The 25,724-nt window shown below is 38.8% G+C and overlaps 2 protein-coding genes across 20 annotated transcripts in view; one reads left to right on the forward strand and one right to left on the reverse strand.

Moving 5' to 3' along the window:
* SDCCAG8 (SHH signaling and ciliogenesis regulator SDCCAG8) overlaps positions 1-17,768 on the reverse strand; it is a 104,640-nt gene extending 86,872 nt beyond the window's left edge. For 3 of the 9 annotated variants that reach the window (XM_068185406.1, XM_068185411.1, XM_068185409.1), the window contains exons 1-9: positions 17,076-17,265; positions 10,735-10,896; positions 10,545-10,627; positions 6,994-7,107; positions 6,470-6,592; positions 6,031-6,168; positions 4,593-4,657; positions 2,701-2,889; positions 540-678 (exon numbers count right to left, since the gene is read on the reverse strand). In XM_068185406.1, the coding sequence (XP_068041507.1) occupies positions 540-678; positions 2,701-2,889; positions 4,593-4,657; positions 6,031-6,168; positions 6,470-6,592; positions 6,994-7,107; positions 10,545-10,627; positions 10,735-10,896; positions 17,076-17,142 (1,080 nt within the window). In that variant the 5' untranslated portion in view covers positions 17,143-17,265. Of the gene's footprint in view, positions 1-539; positions 679-2,700; positions 2,890-4,592; positions 4,658-6,030; positions 6,169-6,469; positions 6,593-6,993; positions 7,108-10,544; positions 10,628-10,734; positions 10,897-17,075; positions 17,269-17,627 lie in introns of those variants that run through there. The other 6 variants (XM_068185414.1, XM_068185408.1, XM_068185410.1 and 3 more) reach the window with 6 other exon arrangements.
* Positions 17,753-25,724, forward strand: part of CEP170 (centrosomal protein 170) — a 94,836-nt gene continuing 86,864 nt past the window's right edge. For 9 of the 11 annotated variants that reach the window (XM_068185393.1, XM_068185402.1, XM_068185394.1 and 6 more), the window contains exon 1: positions 17,753-17,909. The gene's annotated coding sequence lies outside the window, so the exon portion shown is untranslated. The remainder of the gene's footprint in view (positions 17,910-25,724) is intronic. The other 2 variants (XM_068185395.1, XM_068185396.1) reach the window with 1 other exon arrangement.

The following is a 25,724-nucleotide window of genomic DNA, read 5'->3' on the forward strand; positions in this document are numbered from 1 at the left end:
TGATTGTGTACAGAACTAGGGCTAACACAAGCATTAGATCAAAACTGGTTTTATCATTAGTATTTACATAACAACAGAAGCTTAGACAAGCTTAGCATTAGACAAGACTTCTCATCTTCAAAGAGTTCTGATAGTCAATCAGTTCTTGCACTGCTCTCATCTGAGGCAAAAAAAAGAACTGTTTGTAAGCATTTCAACTATTCTTTCCAGAGTAGGTCAAAAATGTGGTGTTGAAATTATCCTCTTACATATCATGAATATCTTTGAAAATTATACAACTCAATTTATATCACCTAGCTGTGAAAGTACATCAATTAAATAATGCACCACTTCTCATAGTATTGATGACAATTTAAGAACTTGAATTCAGAATTCATATTACTGCTCAGAAACAGTCACACGGTGCAGTTGTTTTAAATCTACATCATATTAACATATGACAAAGGTCTTATGCATGTATTCTCTCATTAGCATGAAAACTAGTTAACATTTGCCTTAGATCTTAACACTAAAAAGCTCTAATTTCGTGATGGATTTACCTTTGTTTTTTCAAAATTGGCCTCTTCTGCCATTTGCACAGCATGTTCAACTTGCTTACAAGCATTAGATTCTCTTTGCTGCATCTCCTTTATGCTTTGTCTCAGTGAAACAAGGGCATCCATCAAGTCATCTCTTTCTCTGCATATTAAAAAAAAACCAGATACTACTTCTATTTCTTTTTGTAAGAGGAAAAAACCCAAACAACAGGTATACCAAATATAAAATACATACAGACAAGACTTGAGGGTGTAAGCAAGCAAGACTAAAACTCATGAGTGAAAGACTGCATACTGCAAGCTTGGCAGATACTGAAAATATCATTTGCTTGACAACCAGTCCCTCATTTTAGAAGGATGGACCATTAGAGAAACTGCCAGTAAAGAGAGCAGATCTCAAGTCATAAATGTATGGGAGTCGAGCACATTCTGTAAACATAACAAAATGGGGATCCATGCAAATAATAAAAAAAGGCAATATGGAATTACACTCTGATTAAATGTAAAAGAGGGAAAAATAATAAAAAAGGAAGGGTTAGGTTCAACAAGTAATCTCTAAGTATATTAAATGACAATCTAAATTCATTTGTTGCAAACTGGAACGAAGCCAAACAATAGGATACCTGGATTCTACAACTCTTCACTAAGACACTAAAAGGTAAAGCAGAGTTGGTAAAACTGTAATACTTAACTTCACCTTTTTATTAATGTGATATGTTAAAAGCTTTAAAATTAAGTTTTATCTTTGTCTGTGGTTTAGGTGCACCTCAAGATTCTGTCTGAAAACTGCTGTGTTCTTAATGTGTAAAACGGTAACAGTTTTTATGTATTTGCCAGAGACCTAGCAGTCATACTTTGAAATTTCATTTCATTTTTGAATTGGATAAAGTTCCTTTGAAAATTCCTACTGAAATACCCTTGTTTTTAATAAACTGCACCACAAGTAGAGGTAGCTTTTAGATTTTTTTAAATCTTCAAATGAAATCATGGTTTAAGATGGATAAAGAGGTCAGTTCAAATCTTTTATTTCAAGCTCACTGTAATATAAGTGGACAAGAATGTACTGATTTACAGTTTGCTCACATTTTCCAACATCTGTGACAAATAATTACTTTTGTTACAAAAGTAGATTTTGAAACATGACTTCCCAGCAATAGAGCTTTGAGAGAAAAGTTTTGGACTTGCTAATAGGAATACATAAATCCTGGCAATAATCATCTAGTGCAGAGGGATCGTGCCCGCTTGACCAAGTACTTATATGTTCTATGTCCCTACAGTCTTCCTGCTTCTAACTGACCCACTATTCCACCTCAGGCTCATTCTAATACTTCAGAAATTCTAAGAAGCTTCACATATCTGACAACAAATAGATGGCTGTTTAACAAACTTTGAGAAAGTTGCAGTATCCTATCATTATTACTAGCAATTTGAAAGGGAGAGTTTTTTTGAAGAGCAATTGACTGGCAGAATTCCTTAAGAAAAAGAATTTAATGTTGGGATCCCTGAATTACATATATTCAGCCTATATAGCTGTGATTAAAAAAAAATTAAATAACAGCTACAATTTTGATAAAAAAAAGGTTTCAACAAATAATTTAATTTATTTTTATCCAATGGATCTTCTTTTCCCTGTCTTATTGTAGTCAGGGAGGAACTCCTACAGGTGTTTGGGGTAGGAAATGCATCCTACCCCAAGCACACGATCTATTGTTGATGCATTTGAAAAGTTCCTCATAGGTAAAGAGAATAAAGTGGAGCCAGAAAAAACTTCCAACTACATAATTATAATGAACTTTTGTAAGAAATAATCAATCAAAATACATGGACTTGCACAATATTTGTGCTGACAGAGGGAAGGACTTTTTTGCACAAAAAGTACAGGAAACAGATTGTAAATTGTCTCATTATCTGGTCAGCCCAAGGTATCATAATTACATTATAACAACTAAAATTCTTTCCCACTTGAAATAAGTAGCAAAGCTATTGTGGATTTTGAAGTGGGTGGGACCTACATTCTATGATTTCAGCATTATGACTCCAGCTTGGGAGTGTATTGTTCCATAAATGCACATCTCTCTACAAATGTAACCCAACACATTGAGACTTAAATGGTCTAAGGCAAGCAGCCATACTTACAACACAAAAACATACACCCACTACCTACCTTGTCAGCCTCTCGATGGTCTGCACGTGGACATTGCAGTGAGTCTGTGCAAGAATGGCCTCGTGCTGGGCACAGTTCAGGCACAGACCACCAACCTGGCTAGAATTTCTGGCTGCAAACAGTGACTTCTGGTGTTTCAGCCTTCCTTCCAAATCTTTGCATGTCGTCTGAGATTCTGAAAGGTCTTTTCTAGAAAGAAGAAATGTGTGAAATTATATATTTCTACAAGTCATATTCATATACAATATATAAATAAAAATGTTACCTAAAACTGTAAGAATCCCTGTAATGAACAATATTTTACACATTTCAATAGGATAAGGAAGACTTTAACAGAGAAATAACAGTTGAACTGCCTAATCAAAAGTATTCATAGACAAAACAATACTGTGTTAATTTGTTTCTTCCCCATATTATCAGAAAATATTGAAGTTAAACAGAAATGTATTAGATGAAAAACCTGTAGGCTTACATTTTTTCTGAACAGAGTATAATATTCATTATTAGCAAAAAAAAAAAATCAGCTGGATAAATATTTCAATAATCTAGCAATTTTCTGTTGCTTTTATTAAAAATATCACTAACTTAATATTTATTCTCTACTCGCTAGAGAAGAATCAGCACATTCACTCAGATCCAGCAATATACATAACCTGAGGTCAAACACATGTGCAGAAAAACAGGTTAAGTTTTTTACTTGTCTCCAAAATTTTTACCAGGTGCTCTGAAGAATTTTCTCCAGAATTTCCAAGCATGTGTCAGGCTGGGGAGATCGCAAGCAATAGGAATGTTAACATCAGGAAGTTCCAGACAAACGCACACTGTGCACATATAGATCAATTTGACAAATTGTGCAATGAATCCAAAGCTTTGGGTTTGTTATGCAGGCCATCTGGACAGCACACACACAGGAAGTCTGACACATTCTGGTTGCATTGGATTTACTGTGCACATGATATATACACTACGTGCATTCTTATTTCCATCTGGAAAATCTTCTGTGCACTTCTTCCAATTTTAGTACTTGGTCTATTACATATAACCCACTATAACCTGAACAGAATTTGCTCTGCATATATTCTTAGACAGTCATGGTGCAACAAACCTATTGGAATGTTATGGACAGAATTTTGCAAGTCCTGTGTACAGTCATCCTTGAAGTTAAAAGGAAAGATAGTCTCACAGAAAGCCATATAATTTCTCAGTAAGACTTAGTTTTGCAGAACTTCCTGTTTGCATACCTCTTAAGAGAAACCAGAGGCTGAATAATGTACTTGAGGAACTTCTGAGACAGGCCCCAACAATTATTTTTGAATAAATATAACACTTGAGGCAAAGAGAGGGAAAAAAAATTGGATTATACTACCAAAATTAAAGATCCTCCTATACATTCACTAAGACAACTGGCTTTGCATAGTGTAGGTTTCACCAGTGCAGAAAGCATTCTTTTAACTTTTCTCGCTACCAATAACTCTTTTTACACACAGAACAGTCTAGCATTTTCAAATATATGAAGAAACAATTTATTTAGGGAAAAACATAATTTAACAGTAGTAGAAAGTAATTAATTATGGAAGTTGTCACACAAGTTAAAATTTTATCTTTTTTCTTTGAGGGGTCTACCTTACATGACCTTTCTTAGGGGAAAGAGGGTAAAAAAAGAGAAGATGTTTTATATTGCTACTGTTTCCACAAAGTAGCAGTACATTCAGTTTTGCTAGAGCTATATTTCAGAGAACTTAATAGAAAACCAGTTTTCAGGGATACTATCAGAAGACACAACATTCAGACATTCAGGCATTCTCTTAGTTAAATTCAGATTAAGATTGGTTCATGCTGTTATGCAGTGACAATTTATTCAGGATTATTTTAAGAAAAAAAAATCACTTTACCTTAGAGACTGTATTTGAGCATCAAGCATATTGACTTTTTCTTGATAAAGAAGTTTTAGATTCTCCTTTAGAAAAGATGGGAGAAGATATGTCTTGCTTTCTTCATAACAGTCTTTACAAATAAACCTAGACTTTACCCACATTCTTTTCCCCTAAGGACATAAACCTGTTTAAATACTAGTGGCAGAGAAACCTAAATATTTCACTTTTCTGGAAGTCTAAAAAGTGAACAACCCTCCCATTTTTTTGTTTCTAAATAAGGGTTTTTGCCAGATCCTCATATGGTAAATTGTTTCAATTCCAACTGTATTCCTCAGCTCTCTACAATGATTCACAGAAACTGATAATCATGTCTCGAGTTTGCTCTTGCTCTCTCACAAGTCAGAAGATGTTAATACAACAATTATAAGAACTTCAAGAACATAGGCTATTTATTTATAATACAGTGAGGTACTCTGATTACCTGGTGAAGAACTGGGTATATGAATTAACTACACCCATGTTAAATACAATGATGATAACAAACCAGATAAAGCACTACAAATTTACCTCACTATGACACTTAGAATGACGTTACAATCAACATGCTTCTCCTGATTTAAACATAGCAGATGAAGAAAAGAGCATTTACTATTAAAAATAGCTTCCAAACAACTGCAGGGATCAGCGATCACTGAGGTCTTCAGTTCTAAAATACTAGCACAAATAAACCAAAACTATGTATTTCCATGAAAAAACCCTAAAATCCCACATAATTAAAGAATTAAAGTACCATATAAAATCCACAGTACACAAATGCACATGGATAAAATATATCAAAGCTTTTCAATTAGCCATTTTTTTTCCCAAAAGATAGCAAAACTACTCCACGACTTCAGAGCATAAGGAAAATTAATATCCTCTGAAACTAAAAATACAGGAGGAGACAACATCATCACTAAATTGCTAGGACTCTTCTGTATCTCTAAAAGCACAAGGTGTGTAATTTATCTAAGGGAAAGCAGATTGCACAAAACTATTTTTGTACCTTACTGAGCCTGTACTGCTTCGGGAGCAGAACAACCCATTATGAAAAGAGCTTGTGTGGAGGGCTACATAAATTACACCAGCTAGCTTCCACCTGCTTGGGTGCTGTGTTACTCCTAAGAGTCTCCAAAGTACAGTGAAGCCATCATCTTTAAACAAGAATTACCTCTGGGAAGTCATCATCTGCAGATACAACCTGCCATCTGTGTCGAACTGCACAATAATATTAATTAGGGTATAATGAGAAGATAAGGTTTAAGAGAATAAAATTTGAGCTCAGATTAAGGTTCAGTCAACTAAAACTTCTCCTATGTCTGTTAAAAGCTGATCGTCAGAACTGGAACAACAACAACAACAACAACACTGAACAATTTTGCAAATGTAGGACTCTGTGAAGAAAGGTAATACCAACCAGTTCTACAGGCCATCTGGCTTTGTCTCCAGAAGCTGCTGCAAAAGCCTGATCTTTGTTATGTGCCAGTGATGAGGTGACAGGCTGGTGTGTGCTACAGTCTTTACCACCTACAGGCCAGGCTTTCTGAATATTTGCCTAAAATAAAAGTATTAATGCTTCAGTTATGATTATGCAGGCTGTTTTTTTAAACAAATGTACTTACATAAGTATTGAATCTTATAATCTTCAGTAGAATATAAGAACCAATAAACAAGTTAATTAGGTTAGCAACCTACAATAATGATGTTACCCAAGGAAATCCATGTTTACAAATTCTCATTAAATTTTGATTAAAATTCCATTTAGAGACAACCATTTGTATACCCTTCCATAAAAATAACCTGGCCAGATCCTTGAGCACTGATTAAAGCAACAAAAAAAAAAAACAAAAACTTACTGAGGCATCAAGGAGAGTTTGTTCTCTCAACAATTCTGCAGTTAAGAATTTCAGCTTCTGATGGAGTTCCTCATTTTCAAGTAAAACTGCCTGTTCTTCATCTTTCACCCCACACAACTCCTCCTACAGGATGAAGGAATTGCATTTAAAAGGCCCCTTTAAGTTGGCTATCAATATTGAAATGCATCTTGAGACTAAGAGTCTAGACTAACATTTTCAAATATTTTAACCCTTTTAGAGAGACTAAGAATACTCAAAAGAGATTTTGTATTTTTGCAGCTTAAATTGCTATAAATCTTCTTTAAAAAAAGCTTATTTGTATTTGTGATAGGATGTAAAAATGTCTTTAAAGATCCTTAAATACCAGATACCAAGACACAGGGTAAGGAATCTACTGAACTGCATTTGGCTCAGTTTTGGTCATTACAGCAATCAATCTCAAGTCTAAATGTAAGCTGCTTTTAATGCAGTTTTTCACATTTGGAGGACCAGAATTTTATTAGGTCAAATAAGTTATCTGATACCTTGTAAAACTTCACTTCTGCTTCCAAATGTTTAATGTACTGTGACTGATCAGCGATTATAGGAACAAGATCGGAAAGGGCTGGTAAGTCTGCAGGCACAGCTTCTGGGGGCTTCTGAAGGAAGTAAAGAACAACATGTGTTATGTTCTGATTTTCCATTATTGCAGTAAGATCTTGCTTGCACACAGAATACAACATACAGTTTTCTGGTAAGGCTTCAAAATGCACACAGTCTTCTGGAGTCTTTTCCATTAACACTAGTTCACACTTCTGAAGGAAAACAAGTATCTTTACGCATATCCCTATTTTTGAAACTCACACAATTCTAACACCTATGATTTTGGGTCACAAACATATCTTTTTGTGCAAAAATATTCCATTATATACTTCCTAAATATAACTGAAATCTGAAAGAGATCAAAGATTCATAAACCTATATCCTTGTTTTTAAATATTACTTTTGAAATATTCACCATTCAAAAAAAAAAAAAACAAAAAAAAAAAAAACAAAACAAAAAAACTCAAACCAAAACTGAACAAAAACCCCATGAAAATAAAAAAAAAAAAAAACCAAAACCAAACCAAGCTACTAATGGCTATTACATCTACTAGTTATCTTACCTACAGGCTCTGCCAACAATGCATTAAAATTCCTTGTCCAATCCTTATAAAGGTATAATCCTTAAATTAGGATGAGGTAAAAGTTTCTAGCAACAAAAACCTTACAGTCCAATTATACCAAATATAAGTATTGGCTGTTTTAAAGAGGGGGACACTCTTGAGATATCTGGAACCAGGATTGCAGAAACAAATGGAGGATATCCAGAACCATCTGAAAAAACAGCCCTTTAGAGAAGAAACTCCAAATTTGCCACATATTCTGCCTACCTCAGTAGACATAAGTCCCATGTTCTATTGACTCAGAATTCATCTTGATTTAAATTCTTAATCATAACTACTTTATAAATTAAAACAAAAAAGGAGCCACACTTGTTAAATGATATTTAATATAGCCTTGATAATATTTGTAAGTAATCTGTTTCTCTGGGTCCTATTCATCCATCCCTCTTCTCTGAAAACATAAATGAACACCTTGCAGCTGAGACTTCCAGCTGCCTCCCTGACAAGATTACACCACAGCTGTGTTAGAAAATGTGGAAAAACTCTGTTTCTATTCAAATTATTTTTCACTGAAAAACAGTTCTAATGTTTAAACTGAGAAACATCACTCTAATATAAACAATAGTGCCAAGGAATTTTTCATCAAGAAGAAAATAAAAGGTAGCATATTTTCTCAACACAAAAAGAGCAGAGGACCTCTGTGACTTTTTTTACCTTTTTAACAACATAATTGCTATAAATTGATTATAAATTGATTTGGGATTTTTTAATTAATGTTCTCACAATATAATGTGTAACAGGAAGAAAGAACAGAGGTCACGAGAGGCATGAGTTTAAATCTGGCCTAATAATAAAATCAGAACTGAAAGACACATCTGATCAGTATGAAATACCAAACAATTATTCCTGAGTCTTGAAAATGTTTTTCACATTTAAATAACTAATACTGAAGAAGATTTATAAATTATAAATGCTTAGCAGCTCTAGAAGCCAGCATTCAACACGGTGACAAACAGTTTTGCCAACATCACAAATAATTGGGCCCACCTTGTACTTTTCCAGAATGTCTCAAAACTCAAGCATCTAAACAACAGAACTAGAGAAACTCTGCCACCCTATAAACTGGCAGGAGACAACAGGAATCTATCACATCTCCAGCTATAACAACAGTGTCAGGAACAGAGGTTGGGTGCAGCTAGGTTAGCCAAAACCCAGCTTGCAGAACTGCAGTTGTTATATGATGCAATCTTGCTGGGCCTTGACCTCAGGTGATGAAGCATAGAGCAAAAGGAAAATTTCTGCCCAACCATCTGGGTGTAATCAAAGAAAGGATTTCATCATTTGATGTCTATTGCAACTTTAATCTATGGGCAAGAAAAGGGAATCTTGTTGCAACAATATTATTTATATGTATGAAGTATGGTAAGGGTTACTAAAGTGTACAGTTTTTGTGAAATGTACTTAGCTGTAGATCCTGCAGTCATTTACTATTCAGCAGTCATCAGGTATTTCAGCATCACTCAAGGCAAAAGGTTAAGGTTACTCATAATATAAGTTTGGTTTCCTTGAACTTTGAGAAATTGGATTCTTCTTATACAAGAAGCATTTCTGCAGTGTCCAGTAAATCACTGGACAAGCTCATATTTTATGAGGGCTTGGGCTTATTTTTGGTGTGTGCACTTTTGCAGTTCAACACTTTTTTGAGCTTTACACGTGGTCTGCCTTCAGAACAGTTTCATATCCTCAAGCAGATGGAGGACAGCTGCAAAGGAGAATAAAGCCACCACTTCACAGAATGTCTCTCACTGGAAACTTCAAGAGGAAAAAATGCTGTACCAATACAGTAAATTCCCATTTTTTCTCTGCTTATTCCTCATTCCTTTGATCCACTCCTTGAAAGCACTATCCCAAGTTTCTTAGATACAAGTATTCCATTTTCTAAATTCTCCACTCTAGTAGAACTTCCCAACATGAGTAGAAAACTCCACCAAAGATGGGATAAAAGATTCTTTCCCTCCCTTCCAAGGCTAAATACATACTGATATTGATTCAGGTCATGCCAAAGTCAACCAATGATGCATCAATTCCTTGAGCTACAAAACACTCTTTCCTATGCCATTACTAGGCAAAATACCAGGCAGGACAACTGTACGAAACCCGTGGATCTTAGAACACTCAAAAAAGTTAACTTTAAATAAAATTCCTTAACGTCAGGACAGCAGAGCTATGCTCATTACACAGGCTGAAAGCAACACAGCAGGAATAGAGGTTTTAGATTATTCTGCAGCTAACTTTGACAGCAAAGAGCTGCTTGTCTTGCTTAGTATAAACCAAAAATATTCAGTGTAGGCCTAAAAAGCTAAAACTGCGACAGTGCCTTTGAATTGTTTTTCTGTGGAGATTCTAGCAGCTCTCAGCTGCTCTGTAACTGAATGGTGCATCACACGTACTGTGGTGCACTTCTGCTTCAATGAAGCAGCATTTGAGAAGCCCTTGTAAGGGAGTAAACAAACTTTGACAGAGACCACTGCATTTTGGCAGAGAACTACAAAACCTATTTTTGCATGAACACCTCTAACTCTTTCAGGAAAAAGCATAGTTAAAGCATAAGAAGGACACTGAGAATCTTTATGGTACAGTCAAAGGAAAAAGAGGCTGCTTTTTCAGAAATTTTTCCTTGTTGTCTATCCCAAGTGTTTTCAAAACACTACATGGTCAACAAAAAGAGGAGAAAAATATAAACCCTATATTACAGATTCCTTTTTCTTCCATTATGGTCATAAGGATACCAAGTTCTGGTCATAGCCTCAGGAAGCTCCCATATTTAAGATTGTAAAAATGATTCAATGTTTCTTTTTTTCTCTTTATACTAAAAATCAACATGCATGCCATTTATTCAAACAACACAAATGAAACCAGAAGAAACATACCTGGAATGAATTCTTCCTTCTTGAGGGAGATTCTTCACTTTCCATTCTTTCTTGGTGTTGCAACAAAATTTTAAGTTGGTTAACTAGGAAGAGATAAAAACCATTATAACCAATAAATAATTACTTTTTTCATTGAAGTCAGTATAATTCCTAACAAAGTTTAAACCATTTGCTTTCAGAGTAATCTTACCTGCATGACTGTGCTGCAGTTCCTGACTGACTGCAGTCCCACAGTCATCATTGCCCCTGTCTGCATTGTCACTGCCCTCATCCACAGAGGACTGGTCAAATCCAGTGCCATCACCTTTTGCCAAGGCATGTTTCAGTTGACAGATGCTTTCACTGACACGTTCTAAAAAAAACCCAACCACATCATTAGCCACAATAAATAACATAAAAGAAAAGATGTACTGGCTTATATTTTACAAAGGAAAAAATATGAGAGAACTACAAGCATTCAGCATGTGTCACTTGACTTAAATTCAGCCACTGGAAGCAATTATCTAATGCAAACAGCCAAAAAAACTACCATATTTGCAAAATATTTACTAAATACTAATATTTCAGAGAAGAGCTATACATAGCATCTTAGCCCCTCAATACATTAGGACTCAGCAGCAGCACAAGTAACACTATACTTGACCCTAAAATATTTCCTAGCATATGCACCTTCCATACTTTTCAATAAACCTAAAGCTTATGCTACATTTCTACAATATGCAGGATTGGAAACAAAGAAAAATGTTTTTGCATTTTATTGATGCCACCACACCTTATTACAAAGCAACATGTTACACAATGAAACAAATACCTGAGTAAAGGAAGTAATAACTCAGCAAACCAAGCCACCGTAAAACAGTTATTTAATAAAGACCAATGACTTCTGAACAGCATGAAAAATAACAACACTCACTATTCTAGAAAAAAGACCCAACAAACACAACAGAAAACCTCTATCCTCATAAATATAAATATTTTCAAGAACTGACTTACTGACAGATGATATAGTAAAGGTCTTATCTAATGTTCAATATATTTTTCCTTATATTCCTTTCTTAATTTTTTTATTTGATTCAGCTGACTTCACAAAAATCATAAGCACACTTTAAACAGTCAAAATTTAGTAAAACAAATCCAAATACCATTTACAAGGCAATGACTCAAAAAAGAAGGGTTAAGGTCAAATATTTCATTTTTGGCATACTTAGGCTTTTCATCCTTTCTTGAGCATTCCAGGATGCTATGAGGACAGAAGAGCTAATTGAGAAATGGCAGAAGTATCTCAGTGATGCAATGGCTTAGATATTTAGCAAACTATGTTGCAACCATTTGTTGCCAAGAAGTGTTCAATGTCATGCCATTGAAGCTGTCATGTGGTGTGTCATCTGAGAGCATTAAAGGTCCTTCATTTCCCCACTCCCTGTAGATGTCTGCCAGAGAACCCCAGAGTACCAGTATTTGCTCCCTAGCCAAGGGACAAACAACAAAACAAACCAAACCAGAACCAACCAAGCCCATATATATTGGTTTTCCCAGAACTTCTCTCTCTTTGTAGTACTACAGCTTCTGAACTCCAAGCTATTACTTCATCCCCAAAGATAACAGAGATCTTCTTACACTCTGTCCCCTTTTCCCATAAACATACAGGCCAGTAGTAGTGAAACACATTAAAACCATTATCAATGGCACACTGATGCCAGTTTTTATTTGACTACACTTTCTGCCTCTGAAATAATGTCACCACATTCTGGAAAGTGTCACCAAGTATTTGCTTAAATTTCTTAACAGCTTGCCTATTTGCAAATTACTAATGTTGCTGTCCTAGGCAAAACACCACTGGGAAACTGGGAATTAGAAGGTCCCAATAATGTGGCTTTACATTCACCAGACACAAGAGATCCAACACTTACTTCAGTAAGAGTTGAACTGGATAACTAAAAGGGAATAAGTACATTACAGTACTTTTTATTTCCAAAGTAAGGAACATAATTTTGGGCACACCAAGGAGCTGAAGGACTATGTTTGTTGTTTCTTACAATGTAAAAATATCCTTTTTAAATATGAAAGAAATTAAAAAAAAAACCATTGTGGATGCAAACTACATGACAACAAAGAACATCTGCTTAAAGACAACATGATTAATTTTTTAATGAATTAAGAAGCAATTAATTTTTAAGTCTCCCCAATTCAATCTAACTGCTTCAGTTAAGCTACTTCTGTTATAGTACATTTTATAGAAACATGGCCTCAATGAAAACATACTGCAAAACCTGCTCATATGCAGCACTATGATTTGCATATCAAAATCAATCAGCACTTGTCTTTTCGATGTCTTAACAAGACTCTACAAATAAAATCCAAACATGTATTCCTGTTCTATGCTAAAATATCATTGAAGTGCTATTTCCTATTGAAACAATTGACGATGTAATTGAATTTGTACTCATGTGGATTGAAACTTAAAAAAAAAAACCTTACTATTAAGCCCTTTGGTTTTCAGTGTTTAAAGGATCTGAGATGATTATGAAAAATTACAAGCTAGCACCCAAATCTGATGGATCAAACTCCATACATTAAAAAAAAAAATCAGTTTAAGAACAATTTGCCATTGAAGTCAAAACAGGAAATCCAGAAGGCATTGAACTAGTTTAGCATTGCCCAAACAAGAGATGTTTTCTCAGGCACTGCACAGAACTCTTTAAAAAGAGCACTCCTTTAAATGAAAGCACCAAAGCTACCCCATTCATGGACTCGGAAATGCCATAGAAAATACTCTGGGAGAAAAGAATCAATCATCCAAAACAACAGAACTGCCTGAAAGACATGGAAAATAACTCCAGCTGGTAGAATCATTAAGCAGCATAAACTGAAGAAAATAAATAGCAACTCTATGAAAAAGTTGTCATAAGTCTGTCACCCAAACCTAACAGTCCAGTTCTAATAATGTTTACAAGAACATGAAGTTACTGGCTATAAATTGAACAAACAGCATCAATTGCTGATATCTCATGGTTCCCAATCAGCAAACAACCTTGGAAAATTAGAGAAGGAATCACACTTAATCTTTAGGTCTTAAAAAAACCCAAAGCAAACCACTGTAGAATTTTTGTGAAACAGTAACTGACAAAACAGATAATTAGACACACTAGAGAAAGAAAGATTTATAGCCATTTAAAGAAAACTTTCCTGTCCAAAATGAGATCAACATTTGCTTCCATTGACAGCTAAAAATCTAAAATATTATACCATATATCTTTTCAGTCAAGTAACTTCTGAAAAATACTGAAACTGAGAATTTGGTTATAGGGCTTTTTGTGTTTAGAACATCTTGGAACTTACTTTACTTTCCATTCTGACATCCATCTTTTCATCCCATTCTTTATTGGCTGCCAAACACAGTTATGCTACCGTGGAAGTAACACACTATATGGCAGTTTTGAGACTAAAAGTATCCTGTCTATCACTACCTGTGCTGCTAGGATTTTACATGCAGCAATGAGTAAGACCAGGCGGTTCATCAGTCAGGCCTCAAAAGATCCCAAGTTGTGTGAAAAGCTCAGCTGTTCCAAAATAATGAATCCTTCTGATTTGGTTTCTTGGTCTTTTTCTACATGAGAAATAGGTAGTTTTCAGCATAACTTTTACCAAGCTATCATCTTTTAAAGCACAGCTACAGCAGTCATTGTTACAAGTTCCTACACCAGCCCTTTCTGCAGAGCATAAAGCATTTGCCTAAGTTCTAGAAACCCTCACATATGAAAACTTCATTGCCAAGTTCCTTGTGGCAGATTCTCCACCTTTAAAAGAACATTTTATGTTCAGAAGAATACCTAGAAACACCTGCCAAAAAAAAAAAAAAAAAGCCTAAGCAAAAAAACATAAAGAATGTATTTCTAAGCTGCTTCAGTGTGACAGCTAACTTGCAGTGATGGAAACTGGGCCACATACTCACTTCTCCTAAGATGGCTTTGACTTCCCATCTCTCCTGTTTTATTTTTGGAACCACATAAAACAGCCACAAAATGAAACTTTATTCCAAAAAGTCTTATCTTGTCATCTGTTTCTCATAGGGTTTGCATCTCCATTATCTGAAATTATGTAGGACACTGCACTCAGCAATGCAGTGGAATACAGAATGGAATTTCCACAATACCCTAAGACAGACTTGAGGTAGACAAGTGTATCAGGCTCAGTACCTAAAAAAGACTGTTTGCCCCTCCTTTGTTCCTGTGCTTATACTGTCTCAGGTCCAACAGCGAGCAAGTGCTCTTTACTCAAGAGGCAAAAAACTCAGCATAAAAATATAAGCTAATAGTTCTCTGTTCAAGAAACCAGAAATATGCTAGAATAAAAGAACTGGACTCTAAACAGCCTTCTCAATTTACTGCTGTTAGGAGAAAAGCGAAAAGTCACAGGACGGCATCAAGCTCTGCTCTTGGCAGTGGTATAGTAGAAGGGCCATTGGACATTTACATTATGCCTGTCAATTTTCAGTTATTAATATGAATACAGCAGCACACCACTTATTCTCATTTACAAAATAACCTCTACTCCCCTGAGAAGAACTTTTTATTAGAAATATTATTTCCTAAAGTTTTTAAGGTTCATTTGAAATGGTCTCAATTATATGAAAGTTTACGCGGTAACCTAATAACCCCAACTGTACAAATACCACCCTCTTAACTTAGTACTACACATAGCATTAAAGACTTTCATTATACAAGGTCAGGAAAAGCTACATCATAGAACCTTTGTTATTTATCAAAGCCTCTCTGTCGAGCTCTAAGACCAGGTAGGTCTTAATCAGGTTTTTTTGGTCCAGCTTTCTGCCCTCTGGCCACCAGACTCAGTTTACTGAACACTCAGGCTCCCTGTCTTCTGAGGGATTTCCCTTTGCAACAAAGGACACTGCCCTGAAATAATCAGTTGCTCTTTGAGAACTTAAGCCCCCTTCCATCAAACTGAGTAAGGCTGCAAAGTGATTCTTCTGGTGTCCAGCATGGGTGGTAAAAAGCTGTTGCCATGAGCTCAGCTTGCATCCAGATAATGTCAAGCATTCCAGGCAGGTTAAGAATGCTTTATTTCAAAAGCATCAAATAATGCCCAAAGCATGCCACCTAAAATTGCAGAACCTGGATGACAGGGTCATCCCAATGGGGGGAAAAATCTCAAGCTGTATAACTATATAAGAGAAATAGCTAAAGCATTAGATTTGACAGCTTTGAGAGTAACGATGACCTATTTGTCCTACAGTGAATTCCTAACACTGGTAGTAATGATGTGGAAAATGCTGTACAGCTTAAAGGAGTTAAAAATTGTACATCACTGAGAAATAAAGATGTTCTTTGAGAAACACAACAGAACTTAGGTTATATCGCCCTGTACTGGGGCTGTTTGTGCATCACCATATTGATTTCTACATGAGAGGCACCCCGAGATGTATGAAATCAAAACTACCTTGGCATCACATGAAAAGATAATTCTTGTTTCCAAGAATGTAAAGGGGAAAGGCTCACCAGAAATTCAGGTTATGAAAATATTTTACAAATATAATGGATCCAGTTAAGGGGATCCAGTAAGAAAAAGGCAAAATGAAAATAAGTTGTATGAAGAAAATACATGCATCCAATGTATCCATTAGATATGGTCAGCTCTAAGAGCCTCACACACAGTTAAACAGCCCTGATATTTGTCATCCTAACTGTTCTGCAGTAACTCTTAACTGCAAGCGTCAAGTAGCATTACCATGCCCATTTCATCTACAGGAAAAGTAAACAGAAATTATTCCTCCAAGTTCTATCTTGTGGAACAAATGAAATCTATCACTAATGTAAGGAACTGATGCTCCTTTGAGAAGGAAGTAAAAAAAAAATATTTGCTGAGAATCAAGTAGCTATTTGAAATTGTTTCCATTGTTTTATCCTTGTTTCTTTCTTCTTTTGGCAATGTTGTTTCCTATGGCACAGGAAACATCCCAACAGGCCATGTGAGGGTGCTGTGCTCAGAACACAACTTTTCGCACCAGTAGGTTCGCATACCCACAAACTATCCACAGGCTTTCTTCGGAATTCGGATATATACTTTGCCCAGTGAGCGACAGTCTGAAGGCTGGTAAGCCCAGGTGTCACGGCTGACAGATTCAGGCGCTCTCTGTCAGGGTATACACCACGCTTCTTGCACAAAGTGGCAGGCATGAAAACACTCGATGACATGGGAAACAACCACTCTCATCAGAACCCATTTGTACCCTCATCGTCACCACGACTAGAATCCGATGCTTCAAGGATGGCCAAAACGCTCCCACGAACCAAAAGCGCAGCCGAAGCAGCAGCGGTCCTGCCCGAGCCGAGTTACGGTGACACGAGCGCTCGTCACAGCAAGAACGGCGATCGGGGGTGGGGACAAGCAGGCGCAACTTCCCTGCTGCGCGCCCGTCCCAGCCCGGCCGGGGCGCTCCTTGGGGCGGGGGCGGCCATAGACCCGGGCGGCGGCTGGGGCGGCCCTCCCTCACCCCGCGCCCGTGCCGCTCACCTCGGAGGCGCCTCTGGTACCGCTCCAGGGACTCCTCCAGGGTGCGCTCCCCGCGGGGCGCCCGCATCCGGACGCCGCTGGCGCTGCCGGGGAGCAGCCGGCGCTATCCCCCGACAGCGGGGGCTCCCCGCGGCGAGGCTGGGGGACAGTAGTTCCACCTGTTCTACCTTCCCGCGTAGGGCTCTCGAAGGAGCCACCTGCGGGGATCCCTCCGGCTCCTGGTGGCTGACCGTTGCCGTCGGCCACCGCAGCTGAGACTAGCAACGCCAGGAATCCGTCGCGCTTCCCGATGGCGGGAATGCCGCCGCCAGGACTACAAGTCCCGGCATGCACCGCGCCGCCGGAGGCAGAATCCCCGCCCACCGCCCGCCCCCGGCAACCGGGAAAGGGTGGTCGCCGCAACCCGTCTCCCCTTTGTTGTGGATCGCGGCCGCAGTCGCGCCTGCGCACAGCACGGCCCGTCCGTCTACGCCCTCGGGCCTGCAGCGGGCTCAGCGCCGGTCCCGGTCCCGGTCCCGGCCGGGGCGGATCGGGGCGGGAAGCGCCGTTTACCTCCTGCCATCGCCCGCGCGGGGAGCGCCCGCAGCTCGGGAGCGCTATTGTCTGCGGGCCGCGCAGGCGCAGCGCGGCCCCGCCGCCGCTCGGCCCGGCGCGTGCGCAGTGCGGCGCGGTGCCGCGGTGCCGTTAGCCGCCGCTATGTGCAGGGAATAACGCCGGGGCCGTTGCCAGAGGGACACCGAGCGCTCCGCCCTCGCTCCGCATCCCGCGGGATGCCGGCTCGCTGAGCACCCGCTAGCGACGGCCCCTCCCCGGCGCGCGAGCCTCCTCGGAGGGGTGAGTGAGGATGATGCTGCCGCCGCCGCCGCCCTGGGCTGCGGGTCGGCCGGGAGCCGTGGCGGGGAGAGGGGCCGCGGTCGCGCCGCGGTCCGCCCGGTGCCTATTGTGTCAGGAGGTACCCGCCCGCCGGGACCCGGGCGGGCTGCGGCCGGGGGAGGGGGAGGCAGCACGGTGTGGGCGCAGCCCGCTCCCGCTCCCCCTCCCCCGTCCCCGCCGGGCCCGTAGCTTACTCCGCGCCCCCGCCTCCCTTTCCCTCGTCAGCGCGGGGGGATCGCCGGTGCCAGGGCGCATCGCCTTAGGCGGGACGCGGACAGCATCCCACGTCTGGCATTTGGTGCTGCTGTATCCCACTGCCCGCATCTCCCTTCCCCTTTCCGCCTGCGGGGCGCCCCCGGCACACCCACCCACCCAACCCCGGGGCTGCGCAGCCTCCCCTCCCGCGGGCGGATTTCCGCGATTCCAGCGGAGACGTTTCCAGAGGTTTAATTTTTTTTTGGGGTGACCTTTTTTCTCTGCCTGCCCCGGGGCTGGAGGCAGCGTGTTTCTCCGGATTTAAAAATCAGTGACGCCCTTCGTCTGGGATGCGGCGTTTCCCCCCGTCTCCTTAAAATGTCTTCTGTGAAAGGGTGATGGAGAAAATCTGCGGGTTTCGCCTTTTCTCGTATTGCGTATTTCCACCCGACGAGTCAGGTCCCCTGCTTCCGAAAATATCCTCCCGAAGGCGTGAGCTTTTCCTTTTTCGAGGCGCTTCCCGGGAAAAACATGAATTCAGGGTTTTTGTCCCCAGTGGTGAAGAGCAGCCCGGGCCCACTTTGTGCGCCCGCCGTGGGGACGAACGGGTTACTGCGCTAACAAAAACCTGATGGCGATTTTGGAGCCGTAAGCGGCGTCGCAGCTGAGGAAGCGGGCGGGAGGGGCGGGGACGCTCGCCGGGCCCCCTGCGCCCCGCGGCCGCCGGGCAGCGGGGCCGTGCGAGCCGGGAGCCTGGCGGGCACGGCGTGCGCTGCCCGCCAGCGCCGGCGGCCGCGTTCTCAGCGCTTTTTCAGCATAAGCCGACAATTAGCCCATCAATGCTCGCGGCGTGATGGGGGAAAAAGAAAAGAGATGTAGATGGTATGCTGATGAGTCGTGTCTACATAAGGATTGCATTATTGTGACAAGAGATTAGATAGCATCCACTGATCTGCACTTGGAGGAAATTATTTTCCTCCTTGTGAAAGCAAAGGTACTCATAAAATATTTAAGCACTTTGCAAGAATAAAGCCTGTTCTAGCACTGCGATGATCATCTTTTCTCCTTTGGAATGCCATTCAAGGCTTTATGAGAGCGTTCTTGGCCCTGGGCTTATGTCTGCAAAATGATATGTGGGATGGGACAGTTTTTGTAAACTGAACTGAGACATGATTACATATGCTGTGACTTTCTATGATTAATTTCCTCTGGGGATTACTTTATGTCCAGATGCTGAGCAGTCTGTCTTGCAAAACTCTACTGATATGGAAACTCCTCAACTTTAAATTTTATTTAACGGGGAAAAAGTTAAACATAAACACTGCAAAGAATCTTTCTTCACTCTTAGATTATCACTTTTTTAAACACTTTTTCTCCTTCATGTAAATGTTCTGTTGTTGGGTTTTTTTTCCTTTGTCTGATGGAGGTTAGGAAGGCTGGCTGAATAGAGAGAGTAGTGCAGCTGGGGATACAAAGAATTTTGTCAAAATCTCAAGAATCTTGAAGTTATTTGGAATGGATCACATTAAAATGCTTTCTTTAATTCTTATGAAGACAAACCATCTGACTTATAAGTTGTTACTAAACTTTGGCATGACAGTGCATTGTTTGGGGAGTGGTTTTGACATATTACTATTTTCCATATCTAATCTGGTTTTTGAAAAAAAAAAAGGTTGTTTCTATATTGAGTTTCATCTGCTCTAATGGACTTGACAAGCAAAATTTCTTAAAAATTCTGTTGATAACATACAAGCCAGAAAAGTTCCAGATTGTGAAAATGAACTGGAAAAGTCTATGTTCAGTTGTAGGTGAGAGCTTGGAAGCTTCCTCAAATTCCTGGAATGAAACCCAAGGCATGAGTAGTTGCAGAAATTGATTTTGCAGTACCATTTCCAGTTCTTGACATTGCAGGGAGAAGGTATTTTATGTGTATTGATACCATAGTATCTCCTTGATTCTCCTAACAGGACAGTTTCCATGTTAGCACTGCTTTTCTTTGCTTTGTAGGCAGAATGGAACTGAGATACAACAGATTGTTTTTACTTTAGCTAGAAAGCGAAGAAAAGCTGTGAAATTCTGGTTTTCCTTTAGAAAATTCTAAAGGTATCAGATATGGAATACATGCAGATAGGAGGTTTTCTACAAATAAATTCTCTCTGCTTCTAGTACTTGTGAGATTGTAAAAGGACCCAATGGCACTCCCCCTCTTTGAAGAAACTCATAATGTAGTAAAAATTGGTTGTGTTGTGACCAAGAGACTGCAATTTGAGAAAAGGAATTTATTTGTGACTGAGGGATGGAGCTTCAAGTCTGCTAGCTGGGAGCTGGGGTTAGGTGTGTGTATCTCCTCTAAGGTGCACATTTTCACTGCACTAATTGAGCCTGTGGGGGCCTTTCATTGTCTGTTAGGTTTGTGATGCTTTCACCAAAGGCCTGCATGTCTTCCGTTCTAGTATTGATCCTTGCGTGTATCCATGCATTTTCGAGGGACTGGTCTACTGAGACCAGCTTCCTTCAGTGCTCGGTGCTAATGTTTCCCTGGATCACAGTCCACCTAGGATGTTGAATGGGGGAGGTGTCATGGCGAAAAGTAGTATGTGATTAACAGAATGCATGCAAATAAGGGTGGGAAGAGAGTTGTTTAAACGACTTCATACTTTAAGAAAATATTAAAAAATACTAAAATAAATTGCAAATGCCTAGTTCTGTCTTGTAGCTTAGTTTCTCTGACTCTACTGCCAAAATGCTGGGAGGCTGTTTTTATTCTACAGGTGTGTTTGTGGATAGAGTCATCTCTTGAGTTAAAATTGTGTTTGACCTTCAAAAAACCCTTATGTTTTAAATTAGTATATGTAATTTTTTATCATATGTCAAAACCAGCTTCTCCTAGAGGTTTCAAATAAAAGCTACAATTATATTTTAGTAGACTGCTGACATAATTAGGTTTCAGGTGGGGAGACCTGTGTTTGGGAACATACTCAGTGCTACATCACTGAAATTGAAGAGTCCTGCCAGCTCTTAGATTGTGCAGGAGAGGTAAGGGTGTGGAGCGGATGTTGAAGGGGCTGACTAGTTGTTCTCCTATCTTAATGGCTCTGTGTGGAGATTCCCAGTTACTCCCTTCTCTTTGGGTTTGTTACAGCATGGCTGCACTGCTTTGTTGCAGTGACTCTGGTAGTTTGCGAAGTACATGAGAAGTTAATTCACTCCACTAACCCAGGAGAACACTATTTCTTTTCTTTGTGTTTTGCTCTTTTTTTTTTTTTTTCCTCCCTTGGATTAGCAAATTGAATTATCTTATTGTGTGGCCAGATGAGTGCCAGAGCAAGTACACAGAATGGGGTCAGCAGTGTCAAGCCAGGAAGAGGGGAATACTCATTTTTCCAGTAGCACTGGATACAAAGATACATTTTATCTACTTTACTGTCCTATATGACTGTCCCCTGCACCACTGCAGGTTACTGCAGTCAGACAGGAGGTGGGTTATGTCTTAATCCAAGAAAACAAAAAATTAAGATACTGGGTTTGTTCTGTTAGTCTTTATTTGAGGTCCTTGATATGTAAAATGTCCACAGCCACAGACTAAACATTCAGAAACTATTGCTGGAAGAAAAAAAAGTTTCTCTGGAAAGTAAATTTTAAAAGAGGGGAGGTAGGATGAGTAGTTCTGTTAAGCATTGTGGCCTTTGTATTAGGATAAGCAGGATTTTTGTTCCAGGCTAATGTTGGTATCTTCTCCTTTATGGGATTTAGGCATGTAAATTTTCAAGTAGTTTTGTCTCTCCTATTTACTAGTTTTGAAGTATGTGGGTTTTGTGAATTGTAGGAAAGTGCTGGTAGATAGGGTTTTAGAGAAAGGGTGGGTTTTTAAATTCAAACCAGAGATTAAAACATAGTTTTTCTTTTTATTCCTTGAAAAGAATGTGATAAATTTTTCACACGTGAGCCCAGCAAAGCCCAGCTTTGTTTCTCCTTCTCTTTTTCTCCTCTGAGAAACTGTTACTGAAAAAATAGACTTTTCCTTAGCTAGGTGCTTTTCAAAGCTTTGGCATCATCCACTGGTGGGCTGATTGAGATCCAACAACTGCAGCCCTCTTACGGTCTTGCTCCTTTGGTTGGTTTTGCTGCTTTTATTGCAAGATTTGGTGTTCTTATAATAGGGTCTTCTGTTTACATTCTTTTGAACTAAAATGTTTTATATTCTGATCCAGTCAGTGAAACTTAAAAAAGTATTGTCCTTGACAAATAGCTGAGTCTTCTGAAGAAGACTTCTGTGTGGTGCATTTTCCAGATCTCATTTTCTACTTAATTCCAAATAAAATTTGGGTTCTGCTCATTTTGTTTCTTTCCAGGAAGAACTGCAATTATTGAGCTTTTTAGAGACATAATAACAGAAGTGGTGCCACTCCCTGGCATTTCCAAGATGTTTCTTTGTGCATGAGGTATTTAGTTAGTCTTCAGCTGTGGTATACAAAAAACTTGTAATCAATCCATTAGCAAGTCATTATGGTCTGAAAGTAGTAATACACTCAGTGCATTTAATCAGATGTACTTGCAACTTTTCCCTCAAAATTACATGCCCAAATAATTTTGTTGATGATCTTTCTATTCATTTGCAAATATTTGCCCCTCTAAATATGCATTCTATTCTGTGTTCAAAACCAAAGCCTTTTCAATTTTGTCTTATTTGTCTTCTTGAAATGGATTGCACTTCAGAATTAGGAAGAAAAATGCAGGAAGTTAGAGCGTCAGGATACCTTTTCATTTTTCTCATGAATATTCTTACTTCCTGCTTGTATTAATCCTACCTTCTCTCCTCTCTACCCTGTGACCAAGCTGATTAATTAGTCCTATGGAACTGGATCATCACAGGAATCTTGCTGTCAGGAATTATTCTACTTAACTTCATCATTTAATTTACTAAACCGAAAACACTTAAAGGATAATACTGTAGTTTTATTTTTTTTTCCTTTGGAATCTTCCTAAAAATGGCCACTTTTTTTCTGACTTATACCCATTTTCTTTTCTCAAAGAATAGGTATAGCCTGGTGCTAAAGGAGAGTTGAAAAGGGTGCAAGCAACATTTCTTGGTTTCTGCTGAGACATTGCTAGTCTCCCATCTATTTTCTGCTTCAAAATTTTGAGTCAGGTGTAGTTTCTGTTCAGGATTGTTCCTTCCATTTGGTCTTCATTTCCTCAACTGAGTCTTGAAAAGGCAATTCAGTAAAAATGACCTATTTTTTTATTCATGTTCAGCAATATATCAGCTTAATTAAATAATTAAAATCTTGGTTTTCTACAATTTTTTTTACGGCAAAAAAGCTGTCCCAGTTTTGTGAGATTAATGATGATTCCTCTTCTGGTCATTCATCTCCTCTTTCTTTAAGTGGTCATGTTTTCTTTTTATTGTACTTGGTATCCAGAGGGGATAGGTAAAATGAGGGTGAAACCCTTCTTGTAGGAATGACTTTTTGAGATGATTCATTAGACAAAAACACAGGCTTGAATTTTATCTTCAAGTTGACAGTGACACTGGCTATTACAAATATTTTTTTTAAATTTTAAGCAGAAATTAGTCAGGAAGCCTTTAAGGAGCCACTGAGAACCCAGAACTTGTTGTTTAGCTCTTGCATTAGCAAAGAGTTTGAAGAATGATAGCAACTTGTTGACATAAGAATTATGGAACCTGTATATTCTTTTCATGTTACAGATAATATTGGCCTTGGTGATCATTTTGTGTTTGTTTTACTTTTACAGTTCTTGTTGATAAACATAATGAAAGGTCTTTTTCAAAAACTGTTTTTCTTGTAAGTGTTACTCAGTCATCATGCTCTTATAGTCATGCTGATTATTTTATTGGGCCAGATTGGTGATAATTGGGTAGAGCCTTTATTTTGAAGTCATTGTAGACTTGAATCTTGAGCAGCCTTAGTGAAATTAATTACTTGTAAGTATGCCATAATTCCTGCCTGTTTGTTTAGATAAGTGTTTTTAGTTTCATCTCTTAGCATTTTGATCACAAATTCCATAGCATATTTTCAATGAATCAAATCTTAATTAATCCGCTTTTAAATTCACCTTGTGATCTCTTTTAGACTAGCTCCAGTCCTAATATATTACAAGGAATCCTATGCCTAACTATTTGTGGCTGAGTGCTCTTCTGAGAGGTACAATTGCATGCCCACTATCAGTCCTACAGATACATATTATGTAGCATATCAGAAAGAAGCATGAACTCATCAAGGTCTGAAATGAAGATTGGAAGCATATGAGGGTTTTTTATCTGAAAACAGATTCCTGATCGAGAGAGTTGTTTTATGGGGAGCTGCAATGAGGCTTTTGATGAACATGCTTTTTTTCTCTTCTTCTGTAGATAGTACTGGTTTTTTTTTTCTTCTTCTGTAGATAGTACTGTGTGGCTTTGTTCTCTTCAGTTTTTGTCCTTGCTGGAGAACAGTAAGAAAGATAATGTTGCTGACACAGAACTGGAATTAGTGAAAAGGAATGCTTGGATATAGTCAGTAGGAGTATTATGAAAAAGAATAAGTATTTGAAAGAAGAACACTACTCACCCAAAACAAAACTAGAAAAAAAGAACACCAAGAATAAGCAATGGGAAAATACATTCATACAAGAAAAGTCATGTTGAACTTAAGCTTGGACATAAATTGAGTCAATCACTTGAAGGCCCAGATATGTCACAAACTTTTTTAGAATTATTTTTTAAGTTTGACAATAACAATATTTGAAATAAGGTAGCCACTGCAGAAAATGTATCATTGTATCTGTAATCATAGTTTGCCACTTTTTGCTGAATCTTTATACCCTGTTTGTTTTGTTGGCTCTTTTTCTCATTCCAAATTTTATTTTTGGCTTCCTTGAGCATGGGTAAGTTTCTCTTTGCCCCAGGTCTTAGTGCAGTGAATGGATCTTCAGGTGCTGCAGATTGCATCCCTGTATGGCAAGATCTGTTATTACACAGCAATACAAAGCCCAATATAATTCTTTTCTATAATAATATGCAATAATATATGCAATTGCGTTATATGGTTTAGCTTACTGTAGGAAGTTTATTGCTTGTCATTAGCCAATATTTTTTTTCCATTTTCCTGAAATAAATACTATTTTCTCTAGCATTTGACACTTCTAAATAACGCGTAATTGTCTTGCATACTGGATGTGTAATTTTTCTACCATCCCTTAAACAAACACACTTTGCTTTTCTCCATTTTTGTGGCCTGACTGCATTTTCTTTAGCACACTTTATTGGCAGCTTCAGCTGTCAAAGTTAAAGTGTTAGGTGTTGCCTTGTTGAAGCTGCAAATAGCAACAGTCACCTTTCCCCTTACAGCAGACTTACACTCCAGAGTCTGGTTTGTGTTGAACTCTTGGAGGATTGTCATTGCACAGGGCTTGTTTCAAAGTGCTGCCTGGTTACTGGCTTTGAGGAGGTCACTGTTTGTAACAGAACAAGGAACTAAGGCAACCTTTCAGTCACCTTTCAATACCTGCATGTAGTTGAAATGTTTTAAAGTTTTTTTTTTTAATTAATCAGGACTTGAGTTCTAGTTTGTTAAGAAG

The sequence above is a fragment of the Anomalospiza imberbis genome, chromosome 3 (assembly GCF_031753505.1).
Source record: "Anomalospiza imberbis isolate Cuckoo-Finch-1a 21T00152 chromosome 3, ASM3175350v1, whole genome shotgun sequence".
Lineage (NCBI taxonomy): Eukaryota > Metazoa > Chordata > Aves > Passeriformes > Viduidae > Anomalospiza > Anomalospiza imberbis.